At 43.7% G+C, this 15495-nt stretch overlaps 1 protein-coding gene across 1 annotated transcript in view; it reads right to left on the bottom strand.

Annotated features, from left to right (window-relative positions):
- The window catches only part of adamtsl3 (ADAMTS-like 3), a gene marked incomplete at its 3' end in the record, with an annotated part of 209578 nt that overhangs the window by 70833 nt on the left and 123250 nt on the right, over positions 1–15495 (bottom strand). The window contains 1 exon segment of the mRNA XM_042318865.1: positions 517–591. Within this exon segment, the coding sequence (XP_042174799.1) occupies positions 517–591 (75 nt within the window).

Genomic DNA, 15495 nt, shown 5'->3' with positions numbered 1-15495 from the left:
CGCACTCACACATAGGAAATACATCCCATAAATCTGAAATGCATGAGCTCCCAACACAAGCCAACAGAGAGGAGAGGAGAGAACTCTGTCTCTCTCAGCACTGCTTTTTAGAACCTCATTGGAACACTCTGGAATCTCTGAACATTCTTGAATGGCAAAGCATGACGTGTGTGTGTGTGACGTGTGTGTGTGTGTGTGTGTGTGTGTGTGTGTGTGTGTGTGTGTGTGTGTGTGTGTGTGTGTGTGTGTGTGTGTGTGTGTGTGTGTGTGTGCGTGTGTGTGTGTGCACATATCAGAGTGGCTCGTTGTCAGTGTGGTATGTGATTCTCACAGTGCTGGGCAGAGTTAGACATAACGTGATGACTTCCTCTATAAATCACTAGCACTGATCAGCAGCCAGTAGAACATTTGTTAGCCCAGATGTTTAGAGAGAAAGCGAGACCAAGAGAAAGTGTGTGTGGTTGTTTGTGTGTGTGTGTGTAGGTTGGACAGCCCCTTGAACAGTGAAGTACTCACCTATGACATCAGGTCCCTTGGAGCTGACTCTCAAACTCCTGCTTCCCAAGGGGACTTCCAGCACTGTCTTCACAGCTGTAGGACAAAGTAGATTTTATTTAGACTACTCAACAAATGCCAAAATGTCTCCACAATAACCCAAATCTCAACAAATTCCTGAATACATACAATTGCCACAGTATACTTAAAATGTCAGCACAATACACAGAAATGTCTCCACAATACAAAAAATGTCATCACATAAAATGTCCTCAGAATACACAAGACAGTCTTAGAATACAATACACCAAATGTCCTAAAAAAATACACGCTTAGTTAATCTGGAAATAGATATAGCAGATACAGACGTAATTAATAGATGGTCTCTCAACACGACACATTTCTGAGTGTAACAATAGTCCACTAAGCTGTTGGTTAGATAGCACTCTCACGCCTGAGTTCCTGTTGCAGTGTGGGAATAATGGGACGACTTTAAAGCAAAGACACTTAGCTCTTCCTCGTATCACTTATTTTATTAAAGCTGACGTGTCTTCCTCTTCGTCAGAGCTTTTGCTGAAAGCCAAGAGGCTGACACGTCAGCTTTAATAAAGGGAGAAAATTAAAAAGCTTGTAAGTGATAGGAGAAAGAGCAGTCTGCAGGTTTCTTTTCCCTTTTAGGGTAAACAAATGAAGCAATCTTTTCCTGTTCTTATTATCGAGCTGGCGCGACTGTTTCCTCCCTGTTTCAGTTGATTTGTACAATGAACTCCTTTTGGCTTCAGATCTCACCATGAACATGAACATCAGTAAATAAAGTTGGGCCGGTCCTAAATGGTACCCTATTCCCTATATAGTGCACTACCTTTGACTGGGACCCCATAGGGCTCTGTCATGTAGGGAATAAGGTGCCCTTTTGGGACACAGCCAGCGTGTAGGAGTTCTACTTCAGTTGGCAGATCATACTGACCTTCCGTGTCTTATCAATGAAGGGGGTTGGTGAGGCCAAAGGAAAGTGTGTTGAAACACTTCCAGACACCGATTAAGCATTCAGTCCATGTAAAAAATATATATGACAACAAATTTTATGAGGTCAAATAGAACTGTGTCGAAACTATTTTGTTTCAAAGTGGAATGAAATAATGTATCTGTGATGTATCTCGAGAAGTAGCAGTGTTGAAAAACCTGGAGTGACCGTTGGACGGTAAAAGCATGGTCAGAGTCCCAAGTGACAGCCTAGGGGCCCTGGTCAAATGTAGTGTACTATACAGGAATGGGGTGCCATTTGGGACGTAGGCCAAGACTGTGACAAGGAATGTTCTTCCAAGGAACAACATGGAATTGGAGTTTAGTAACCAGAGAGGAAAAATGTATTTCTCCCTCTGAAGTCTGTAATGTGCCAATTCTAAATGTGTTAATGTGAAAACAGAACAACAACAGTGTACAGTAGAATATAGTACAGTAGAATATAGTACAGTAGAATATAGTACAGTAGAATATAGTACAGTAGAATATGTGTCCAATATAGTATGACCTCCTACAGCAGTCAAATGTGAGATTAGGCAAGAAGGGTTTGTGTGTGTATATATGTGTATTTGTGTTCACACGTGTGTGTGTGTGTGTGTGTGTGTGTGTGTGTGTATTTCTGTTTACACGTGTGTGTGTGTGTGTGTGTCACTGGGGCATATCACTTTCTACTCAGACTCTGAGGTTTAGTTTTCCAGTGGAGAGATAAACCAGGTGATAACATCTGATATCTACTGTCACTGAGAAACACCCCAGTCCCCACCCCCTCCAACCAGGTGATAACACTGTAGAAACACCTGTGACAGTCACGTTAACACCCCCTCCCCAGGTCATCAACCAGTGTGATAACATCTGATATCTACTGTAGAAACACCTGTGACAGTCACGTTAACACCCCCTCCCCTCCAACCAGGTGATAACATCTGATATCTGTGAAACACCTTGTGACAGTCACGTTAACACCCCCCCCTCCAACCAGGTGATAACATCTGATATCTACTGTAGAAACACCTTGTGACAGTCACGTTAACACCCCCTCACCCTCCAACCAGGTGATAACATCTGATATCTACTGTGAAATTTCTGTTTAAACACCTTGTGACAGTCACGTTAACACCCCCAGTCCCCCCTCCAACCAGGTGATAACATCTGATATCTACTGTAGAAACACCTTGTGACAGTCACGTTAACACTCTCCAACCAGGTGATAACATCTGTATCTACTGTAGAAACACCTGTGACAGTCACGTTAACACCCCCTCCAACCAGGTGATAACATCTGATATCTACTGTAGAAACACCTTGTGACAGTCACGTTAACACCCCCTCCCCCTCCAACCAGGTGATAACATCTGATATCTACTGTAGAAACACCTTGTGACAGTCACGTTAACACCCCCCAGGTCCCTACTGTAGAAACACCTCAGTCAACCAGGTGATAACATCTGATATCTACTGTAGAAACACCTTGTGACAGTCACGTTAACAACCCCTCCCCTCCAACCAGGTGATAACATCTGATATCTACTGTAGAAACACCTTGTGACAGTCACGTTAACACCCCCTCCAACCAGGTGATAACATCTGATATCTACTGTAGAAACACCTTGTGACAGTCACGTTAACACCCCCTCCCCTCCAACCAGGTGATAACATCTGATATCTACTGTAGAAACACCTTGTGACTCAACCAGTGACAGTCACTGATTAACACCCCCACTCCCCCCTCCAACCAGGTGATAACATCTGATATCTACTGTAGAAACACCTTGTGACAGTCACGTTAACACCCCCTCCCCTCCAACCAGGTGATAACATCTGATATCTACTGTAGAAACACCCTGTGACAGTCACGTTAACACCCCACCTCCCCCACCCCCTCCAACCAGGTGATAACATCTGATATCTACTGTAGAAACACCTTGTGACAGTCACGTTAACACCCCCCTTGTGACAGTCCCCCCCCTCCAACCAGGTGATAACATCTGATATCTACTGTAGAAACACCTTGTGACAGTCACGTTAACACCCCCTCCCCCTCCAACCAGGTGATAACATCTGATATCTACTGTAGAAACACCTTGTGACAGTCACGTTAACAACCCCCTCCACCTCCAACCAGGTGATAACATCTGATATCTACTGTAGAAACACCTTGTGACAGTCACGTTAACACCCCCCTCCCCCTCCAACCAGGTGATAACATCTGATATCTACTGTAGAAACACCTTGTGACAGTCACGTTAACACCCCCCTCCCCCCTCCAACCAGGTGATAACATCTGATATCTACTGTAGAAACACCTTGTGACAGTCACGTTAACACCCCCCTCCAACCAGGTGATAACATCTGATATCTACTGTAGAAACACCTTGTGACAGTCACGTTAACACCCCCTCCCAGGTGATAACATCTGATCCTACTGTAGAAACACCTCAGTCAACCAGGTGATAACATCTGATATCTACTGTAGAAACACCTTGTGACAGTCACGTTAACACCCCCTCCCCTCCAACCAGGTGATAACATCTGATATCTACTGTAGAAACACCTTGTGTGACAGTCACTTTAACACCCCCACGTCCCCTCCAACCAGGTGATAACATCTGATATCTACTGTGGAAACACCTTCTGACAGTCACGTTAACAACCCCCCCTCCAACCAGGTGATAACATCCCATATCTACTGTAGAAACACCCTGTGACAGTCACGTTAACACCCCCCCCAAACCAGGTGATAACATCTGATATCTACTGTAGAAACACCTTGTGACAGTCACGTTAACACCCCCCTCCAACCAGGTGATAACATCTGATATCTACTGTAGAAACACCTTGTGACAGTCACGTTAACACCCCCCCCCCCCAACCAGGTGATAACATCTGATATCTACTGTAGAAACACCTTGTGACAGTCACGTTAACACCCCCTCCAACCAGGTGATAACATCTGATATCTACTGTAGAAACGTTAACACCTTGTGACAGTCTACGTTAACAGTCACCCCCCCCCCTCCAACCAGGTGATAACATCTGATATCTACTGTAGAAACACCTTGTGACAGTCACGTTAACACCCCCCCCCCTCCAACCAGGTGATAACATCTGATATCTACTGTAGAAATACCTTGTGACAGTCACGTTAACACCCCCCTCCAAGCCTCATCCAGTGTCTCTATACTGTAAACCTCTCACAGGTAAATAATGTGAATGTGTGTGTGAAACTTTCCTCCCGGTTCTCCCCACACATTCTCCCTGTACTCAACCCCTCCGTACTCCCTGGTTCTCCCCACTCTTTCTCCCTGTACTCAACCCCCCGTACTCCCGGTTCTCCCCACACATTCTCCCTGTACTCAACCCCTCCGTACTCCCGGTTCTCCCCACTCTTTCGCCCTGTACTCAACCCCCGTACTCCCGGTTCTCCCCACTCTTTCTCCCTGTACTCAACCCCTCCGTACTCCCGGTTCTCCCCACTCTTTCTCCCTGTACTCAACCCCCCGTACTCCCGGTTCTCCCCACTCTTTCTCCCTGTACTCAACCCCCCGTACTCCCCGGTTATCCCCACTCTTTCTCCCTGTACTCAACCCCCCGTCCCTCCCCGGTTCTCCCCACTCTTTCTCCCTGTACTCAACCCCCCGTACTCCCCGGTTCTCCCCACTCTTTCTCCCTGTACTCAACCCCCCGTTCCCGGTTCTCCCCACTCTTTCTCCCTGTACTCAACCCCCCGTACTCCCGGGTTCTCCCCACTCTTTCTCCCTGTACTCAACCCCCCGTCCTCCCCCTGGTTCTCCCCACTCTTTCTCCCTGTACTCAACCCCCCGTACTCCCCGGTTCTCCCCACTCTTTCTCCCTGTACTCAACCCCCACGTACTCGACGCAGATTGGCATTTATTGGGATGACTCACGTACCGGAGGCAGCTCTGCAGAGTGGTCACTAAGCCACAAAGTCATAAAATCCGATTTTAACCATAACCATAACCATACCGCTAACTCTAATGCCTAAACCAACCTTAAATGAAGACCAAAAAGCACATTGTTGTTTTAATACATTTTTACGATATAGCCAATTTTAACTTTGCATCTCGTGGAAGTCGCTCAGTTTTGCGCCCAGAGCAATATTCATGACAGTGAACGTCAACCTGTAATAGTGACAGGGGTTAAAAAGAGCAGTGTTATCGCTAAAAGAACACTCCCATCGACTTGGATCCTTATGTATCAAGCGTTTCAGTAGGAGTTGGAGTGATGGTCTAAGATCAGGTCCCTCCTCGCCATGTAATATTATTCATTCTGATCTACAAGGCAAAACTGATCCTGAATCTGCATTCCTACTATGAGACTCTTGATACATACAACACAGTGTGTGTGTTTGTGTGGTGCACACATATAACCCATGCTGTGAACCAATCATTAAATACAGCAGTATATACAGTGCATTCGGGAAGTATTCAGACCCCTTAACGTATTTTGTTACATTACAGCCTTATTCTAAAATGGGTTTTTTAAACCTCATCAATCTACACACAATACATCATAATGACAAAGCAAAAACTGTTTTTTAGACATTTTTGCTAATTTATAACAAATATATCACAAATATCACATTTACATAATTATTCAGACCCTTTACTCAGTACTTTGTTAAAGCCCCTTTGGTAGCAAATACAACTGCCAGTCTTCTTGGGTATGACGCTACAAGCTTGGCACACCTGTATTTGGGGAGTTTCTCCCATTCTTCTCTGTAGATCCTCTCAAGCTCTGTCAGGTTGGATGTCCCTCCAGAGATTTTTGTTTGAGTTCAAGTCCAGGCTCTGGCTGGGCCACTCAAGGACATTCAGAGACTTGTCCCGAAGCCACTCCTGCGTTGTCTTGGCTATGTGCTTAGGGTCTTGTCCTGTTGGAAGGTGAACCTTCATCCCAGTCTGAGGTCCTGAGTGCTCTGGAGCAGGTTTTCAATAGGGATCTGTCTTTACTTTGCTCTGTTCATCTTGCCCTCAATCCTGACTAGTCTCCCAGTTTCTGCTGCTGAAAAACCATGGGGATGGTATCAGGTTTAATCCAGATGTTACACTTGGCATTCAGGCCAAAGAGTTCAATCTTGTTTTTTGCTCTGACATGCACTGTCCACTGTGGGACCTTATATAGCCAGGTGTGTGCCTTTCCAAATCATGTCCAAACAATTGAATTGACCACAGGTGGACTCCAATTAAGTTGTAGAAACATTTCAAGGATGATCAATGGAAACAGGATGCACCTGAGCTGATAGCAAAGGGTCTGAAAACGTATGTAAATAAGTTCTCTCTGTTTTTTAGGGAGAGGGGGGAGAGGGGAATTGGGTGCAGTGCCTGAGGGTGATGGGGAGGGAGGATGGTGATGAAGGGGGAGAGGGGGAATTGGGTGCAGTGCCTGAGGGTGATGGGAAGGGGGAGGGAGGATGGTGATGAAGGGGGAATGGGTGCAGTGCCTGACGGTGATGGAGAGGGAGGATGGTGATGACAGGGAACAGGGGGAATGGGTGCAGTGCCTGAGGGTGATGGGGAGGGGAGGGAGGATGGTGATGAAGGGGAGGGGAATTGGGTGCAGTGCCTGAGGGTGATGGGGAGGGGGAGGGAGGATGGTGATGAAGGGGGGAATGGGTGCAGTGCCTGTGGGTGATGAGGAGGGGGAGGGAGGATGGTGATGAAGGGGGAGGGTTACATCACTCTGGGTCATCTTCACCATCTGGAAGTCACATGACTGGGGCACAGGGCAGAGAGGGAGAGGGAGAAAGAGAGGGAGAGGGAGATGAAGAGAGAGAGAAAGAGAGAGCGAGAGAGAAAGAGAGAGAGAGAAAGAGAGAGAGAGCAAGAGAAAGAGAGAGACAAAGAAGAGAGAGAGCGACAGAGAGAGCGAGAGAAAGAGAGAGAGAGAAAAGGAGAGAGAGAGAGGTAAACTGTCAGACCTCATTGTCAGATTCATCACTGCGCCTCCTCGTCATCCTATTTTGTCTAAAAATCTGTTTTCACTTTGTTATTATGGGGTAATGTGCGTAGATTGATGTGCGTACATTTTTATTTAATCCATTTTAGGCTGTAACATAACAAAATGTGGAAAACGGAATGGGTCTGAATACTTTACGAATGATTTAGTGTGCTGCAGTGATGTAGTAGTGAGCACATCCACATGTCTCCTAAAATGTCACAGCGTTTAATGTCATGTACAGCTAAAAATATACATACAAACACACACACACACACACACACACACACACACACACACACACACACATACACACACACCTCAATACCCAGCCTGATAAGCGTACGATAGACCTCTTTCATTGCAGTTGAACCCGTGCCAAATGTGTTCTCCTGCTAAAGTGCTGCCTTTTCAGACACTTGCCTTTTTCATAGTTTTTCTCCAAGCCTGTGGCTGAGAGGGGCGAGTCTTCTGTTCTAACGAGGCGAGAGGTTTATAGACAAGTGGAGTGCTAATGCTATTTTCCGCTGTTTGAGAAATCTATTTTTCCCTCTGGCAGCACTAGAACTACATCCCAAATGGTACCCTATTCCCTACATAGTGGACTGCTATTTATCAAAGCTCTATGGGCCCTGGTCTAAAGTAGTGCACTACATAGGGAATAGGGTGCCATTTGGGACATAGTACTGGGACACTCCTTTTAACAATTAAGCACCGCTGGACTCTCACCAAAGTAATTATATATGGAAAGAGAATCGGTAAGTCTCCGATTTTATTATGGTAATGAAATGTCCATTCCACTTTTTCTGAGTTTGTACAATTGTCTGAAATGACAAATGAGTGAACAGTGAAACATGGATGTACTCTGTTATGAGCTTGGTTTAGACTGATCTTTCATCGACTCGCCAATACATTGGAGTTCTTCTGACACTGGTGCTTTGGCTTAAAGCATATTCCAGACACAACGACTGATACACACTATTCACAATCAGAAATAAAGTATCACAATAAACTAACGTGCCATGTCATGTGTGTGTGTGTGTGTGTGTGTGTGTCTCACTGGGGAATATTACATTCCACTCAGACTCATAGTGTTGCTCTGAGGTTTAGTTCTCCAGTGCTCAGTAGAGATACACCAAAATCTCAAAGGAAACAAAATCAATGTCCGAATCAGAGTGGAAACGCTCTCTGAATATTTAGACATTTTCCTTTGGTTGGGAATGCTGATGCAGTGAGTGTGCAGAGTGAGCTGTGAGGAATGAAGCAGCACTGCCAGTTCCTCATTAAGGGCTTTAACAGTAGATTAATAAAGAGGAGAGAGAATGACTCTATCCCGAGTCCAGAGCCCAGACACACACACACACACACACACACACACACACACACACACACACACACACACACACACACACACACACACACACACACACACACACACACACACACACACACACACACCACACACACACACACACACACAGCTCGCAAAAACACATATACTCTTGCAAGCAAGTTCACACGTACATACGCATGCGTTCCTACACACATATACACCTTCACACACACCTCCACAAACAGGCCAAGAGTCCTTAGTCCCGGGTGCCATGGATCATCATCCAGCAAAATAAGGGCCTGTAGCGTCCAAACTACTAGAGAGGAAGAGGAAGTTGATGGGGAGAGAGATGGAGGGGTAGAGAGAGAGAGTATAAAGAGAGAGAGTTTAAAGAGTAGGGAGTATAAAGAGAGAGAGAGTATAAAGAGAGAGAGTATAAAGAGAGAGAGTTTAAAGAGAGAGAGTATAAAGAGAGAGACTATAAAGAGAGTTTAAAGAGAGAGACTATAAAGAGAGAGAGTTTAAAGAGTAGGGAGTATAAAGAGAGAGAGAGTATAAAGAGAGAGAGTATAAAGAGAGAGAGACTAAAGAGAGAGAAAATATAAAGAGAGAGAGAGTATAAAGAGAGAGAGTATAAAGAGAGAGAGTATAAAGAGAGAGAGAGAGTATAAAGAGAGAGAGTATAGAGAGAGAGAGAGTATAGAGAGTATAAAGAGAGAGAGTATAAAGAGAGAGAGACTATAAAGAGAGAGAGTATAAAGAGAGAGAGTATAAAGAAAGAGAGAGAGTAGAGAGAGAGTATAAAGAGAGAGAGTATAAAGAGAGAGAGAGTATAAAGCGAGAGAGAGTATAAAGAGAGAGAGAGTATAAAGAGAGAGTATAAAGAGAGAGTATAAAGAGAGAGAGTATAAAGAGAGAGAGTATAAAGAGAGAGTATAAAGAGAGAGAGTATAAAGAGAGAGAGAGATAAAAGAGAGAGAGTATAAAGAGAGAGAGTATAAAGAGAGAGAGAGTATAAAGAGAGAGATAAAGAGAGAGAGTATAAAGAGAGAGAGAGTATAAAGAGAGAGAGAGTATAAAGAGAGAGAGAGTATAAAGAGAGAGAGAGTATAAAGAGAGAGAGAGTATAAAGAGAGAGAGACTATAAAGAGAGAGATAAAGAGAGAGAGAGTATAAAGAGAGAGAGAGTATAAAGAGAGAGAGTATAAAGAGAGAGAGACTATAAAGAGAGAGAGTATAAAGAGAGAGAGACTATAAAGAGAGAGAGAGTATAAAGAGAGAGAGTATAAAGAGAGAGAGAGTATAAAGAGAGAGAGTATAAAGAGAGAGAGTATAAAGAGAGACTATAAAGAGAGAGAGAGTATAAAGAGAGAGAGTATAAAGAGAGAGACTATAAAGAGAGAGAGACTATAAAGAGAGAGAGTATAAAGAGAGAGAGACTATAAAGTATAAAGAGAGAGAGTATAAAGTATAAAGAGAGAGACTATAAAGAGAGAGAGAGTATAAAGAGAGAGAGACTATAAAGAGAGAGAGTATAAAGAGAGAGAGTATAAAGAAAGAGAGAGTATAAAGAGAGAGACTAGAGAGAGTATAAAGAGAGAGAGTATAAAGAGAGAGAGTATAAAGAAGAGAGAGAGAGAGAGAGATATAAAGAGAGAGAGAGTATAAAGAGAGAGAGATAAAGAGAGAAAGAGTATAAAGAGATATAAAGAGAGAGAGAGTATAAAGAGAGAGAGAGAGTATAAAGAGAGAGAGAGAGAGAGTATAAAGAGAGAGTATAAAGAGAGAGAGTATAAAGAGAGAGACTAAAAGAGAGAGAGAGTATAAAGAGAGATAAAGAGAGAGAGAGTATAAAGAGAGAGAATAAATAAAAGAAGAGAGTAGAATAAAGAGAGAGAGAGAGTATAAAGAGAGAGAGAGTATAAAGAGAGAGAGAGAGAGAGAGAGTATAAAGAGAGAGAGAGTATAAATAGAGAGTATAAAGAGAGAGAGTATAAAGAGAGAGAGAGTATAAAGAAGAGAGAGAGAGAGTATAAAGAGAGTATAAAGAGAGAGAGAGTATAAAGAGAGAGAGACTATAAAGAGAGAGAGAGAGAGTATAAAGAGAGAGAGTATAAAGAGAGAGAGACTATAAAGAGAGAGAGACTATAAAGAGAGAGAGAGTATAAATAGAGAGTATAACGAGAGAGAGAGAGTATAAAGAGAGAGAGAGAGTATAAAGAGAGAGTATAAAGAGAGTATAAAGAGAGAGAGAGAGTATAAAGAGAGAGAGAGAGTATAAAGAGAGAGAGTATAAAGAGAGAGAGTATAAAGATAAAGAGAGAGAGATATAAAGAGAGAGATAAAGAGAGTATAAAGAGATAAAGAGAGAGAGAGAGTATAAAGAGAGAGAGAGTATAAAGAGAGAGAGAGTATAAAGAGAGAGAGTATAAAGAGAGAGAGAGTATAAAGAGAGAGAGTATAAAGAGAGTATAAAGAGAGAGAGAGTATAAAGAGAGAGTATAAAGAGAGAGAGAGAGTATAAAGAGAGAGAGAGAGTATAAAGAGAGAGTATAAAGAGAGTATAAAGAGAGAGAGAGTATAAATAGAGAGTATAACGAGAGAGAGAGAGTATAAAGGGAAAGAAAGGGAGAAACAGTAGAGCCTCCCCAACAATCTGATGACTGTCGGAGTGCTCTGCTCTCCTCTGCCAGCTTCTCAATGGGACCTGGAGGTAGCCTACATGTCACTGTGACCCACCGTGAATTATTGGCGAGACGCTCTTTATTAGAGAGAACATAACGCGCTTGGATTGAGTTACCCTGAGATTTGGTCAAACAGTCTCTTAAAAGGAACAAGCACGATGCTGTGAAAACGTCTAACTCTGCCCGTCGAAACAAAAGTCCCAGTACTTCTTTGTCGGGAACTCGGACTCCAACTGTTTGAGCTCTTTGTTCCGAGCGAGGGGGAATTCTTGGAAGAGGAGAAGTGACTTAAGTGCGACTGGCAGACCCAGGCAGAGCGAATGCTGACGACTGGCGCTGTCCAACAACAATATAAATGTCTCTTTCCACTGCATAAGGCTCAGCTTCATCCATATTAGTGGGCAGCTACAAAGACAGCCTTGTGCTGGTAGTAGCTAGTAGAGGACAGAAGGTTTCTAGACAGTATAGACATACTGATACTGTGGCTCATGGTAATAATAATATTATATATGGACAGTTATGGCTGGGGTTTGACACGATCAAACACAACTAGGGTTAGGACCTAGTAATGGTCTAATGGGGTCAGCCAGGACCTAGTAATGGTCTAATGGGGTCAGCCAGGACCTAGTAATGGTCTAATGGGGTCAGCCAGGGCCTAGTAATGGTCTAATGGGGTCAGCCGGGGCCTAGTAATGGTCTAATGGGGTCAGCCGGGACCTAGTAATGGTCTAATGGGGTCAGCCAGGACCTAGTAATGGTCTAATGGGGTCAGCCAGGACCTAGTAATGGTCTAATGGGGTCAGCCAGGGCCTAGTAATTGTCTAATGGGGTCAGCCGGGGCCTAGTAATGGTCTAATGGGGTCATCCAGGACCTAGTAATGGTCTAATGGGGTCAGCCGGGGCCTAGTAATGGTCTAATGGGGTCAGCCAGGACCTAGTAATGGTCTAATGGGGTCAGCCAGGACCTAGTAATGGTCTAATGGGGTCAGCCAGGACCTAGTAATGGTCTAATGGGGTCAACCAGGACCTAGTAATGATCTATTATTTTTGGTCAAGTCACATTGTCAGGAAAACATCTAACCCTGATAACATGTCTTGGACATCCATATTAAAATAGATAGAAACTACTAACCCTGATAATATGTCTTGGACATCCATATTAAAATAGATAGAAACTACTAACCCTGATAACATGTCTTGGACATCCATATTAAAATAGATAGAAACTACTAACCCTGATAATATGTCTTGGACATCCATATTAAAATAGATAGAAACTACTAACCCTGATAATATGTCTTGGACATCCATATTAAAATAGATAGAAAACTACTAACCCTGATAACATGTCTTGGGTATCTAAAATTGATAGACATTTTATTTAGAGGTAAACTGTAAATACTATGCCGAAGTTCAATAGAATGCAGTGTTTTCCCTCCTAAATATGCTGAATAATCCCAGGCATGACAGCTGTACTGTACAGTACAAACCCAATGTCACTGTTAGAATCAAAAAGAAAGGAGGATCAGGGCACTCTTCATATAATTCATTAAAATACCTTTATTTCTATGGCATGTTCAATGGGAACACAGTTTAAAAACTGACGCGTTTCGGCTGCACTATCGCTGCTAATTCAACTAAATGTACTGTACACACCAACTTATTTTTGTATTTTTATTTCACCTTTATTTAACTAGGCAAGTCAGATAATAACAAATTCTTATTTTACAATGACGGCCTACCCTGGCCAAACCCTAACCCGGACGATGCTGGGCCAATTGTGCACCGGCCTATGGGACTACCAATCATGGCTGGTTGTGATACAGCCCGGGATCAAACCAGGGTCTGTAGTGATGCCTCTAGCACTGGGATGCAGTGCCATAGACCAGACACTACTGCTTGACCAAATGCCCATTGGCCAGTGCTATAGGTATGTGACAGATACTGTAAACACCCACCAACAATTAAAAGACTGATCTAAATATTTACATGGTCACTTGATGGTCACTTGTTATTTCTAATAGCAAGGCTTTTTGAGGGAGCGAGCCATGTTCATTTCCACTCTCCAGCGCATGCCAAACCATGTTCATTTCCACTCTCCAGCGCATGCCAAATCATGTTCATTTCCACTCTCCAGCGCATGCCAAACCATGTTCATTTCCACTCTCCAGCGCATGCCAAACCATGTTAATTTCCACTCTCCAGCGCATGCCAAACCATGTTCATTTCCACTTGCCAAACCATGTTCATTTCCTCTCAGCGCATGCCAAACCATGTTCATTTCCACTCTCCAGCGCATGCCAAACCATGTTCATTTCCACTCTCCAGCGCATGCCAAACCATGTTCATTTCCACTCTCCAGCGCATGCCAAACCATGTTCATTTCCACTCTCCAGCGCATGCCAAACCATGTTCATTTCCACTCTCCAGCGCATGCCAAACCATGTTCATTTCCACTGTTCAGCGCATGCAGCGCATGTCAAACCATGTTCATTTCCACTCTCCAGCGCATGCCAAACCATGTTCATTTCCACTCTCCAGCGCATGCCAAACCATGTTCATTTCCACTGTCCAGCGCATGCCAAACCATGTTCATTTCCACTCTCCAGCGCATGCCAAACCATGTTCATTTCCACTGTCCAGCGCATGCCAAACCATGTTCATTTCCACTGTCCAGCGCATGCCAAACCATGTTCAACTGTCCAGCGCATGCCAAACCATGTTCATTTCCACTGTCCAGCGCATGCCAAACCATGTTCATTTCCACTTCCAGCGCATGCCAAACCATGTTCATTTCCCTCTCCAGCGCATGCCAAACCGTGTTCATTTCCACTCTCCAGCGCATGCCAAACCGTGTTCATTTCCACTGTCCAGCGCATGCCAAACCATGTTAATTTCCACTGTCCAGCGCATGCCAAACCATGTTAATTTCCACTGTCCAGCGCATGCCAAACCATGTTCATTTGAGGAATGTGATACAATACCCCAGCTGGAAGGCCAATAAATTGAGTATGCAAATAATTTTGGTGACAATATCTACTTAATTAACCTTTAAAGACGTGGAAATGCTAAGCTGTACGGGAAATTACCAAGAGCATCTTAACAAAATGTTAGTTTGTCAGATGTTTTTTACACCTCAAAAGTAGTAATGTTGAGATGTCCCATGCCATCTATTGTGTAGATCCAGCCATATGCCTCATTCCAAAATGAATCGAAACCTTTTCAAGGTTTGATTTCACCAAGACCTAAAATACTCCTGTAGTGTATTCCATGAAGCTGACTACAATAGCCAACAACAGGAAAAGGCCGACCTTTATCAGGAAAAGGCCGACCTTCAAGTCAACATTTCTCAACTCTTTGAAACATGGAACGCAGTCCTGTTTACAGTAACCAGTGCTTGGCAGACTGGAATGCAACAATTTAATTTAATTCACAAACCACACATTTTTCTAGTAAAGACATAGCTATTTTATGGTATTTAATGTCCCTAACCACCTCCAAGCAAACCAGGATGCAGTTATCACGTGAGAAAAAACATAATAGTGATAGACAAAATGCAGTCATGATTTTAATCTCCACACATAACATTTTATGAAAAGCCCACACACAAAAAATGCCTCCATTTTGAAGCTTACACTGGATAGCTCCACCTGTGGACAGTCTAAGCCAGATGGCATAGTAGTATCCCAGCTTTGATAAATAAACTGTGTGGGCCATAACACTTATTAACACCAAGACAGATCATTAACCAAGGCCAGACCTTGGACAGAACATTAACCCAGACCAAACCTGGGACAGAACACTAACCCAGACCAGACCTGGGACAGAACACTAACCCAGACCAGACCTGGGACAGAACACTAACCCAGACCAGACCTGGGACAGAACATTAACCCAGACCAGACCTGGGACAGAACATTAACCCAGACCAGACCTGGGACAGAACATTAACCCAGACCAGACCTGGGACAGAACATTAACCCAGACCAGACCTGGGACAGAACA

Source organism: Oncorhynchus tshawytscha, unplaced genomic scaffold (genome assembly GCF_018296145.1).
Source record: "Oncorhynchus tshawytscha isolate Ot180627B unplaced genomic scaffold, Otsh_v2.0 Un_contig_8142_pilon_pilon, whole genome shotgun sequence".
Taxonomy (NCBI): Eukaryota; Metazoa; Chordata; class Actinopteri; order Salmoniformes; family Salmonidae; genus Oncorhynchus; species Oncorhynchus tshawytscha.
This window is presented reverse-complemented; position numbering and strand designations above follow the sequence as displayed.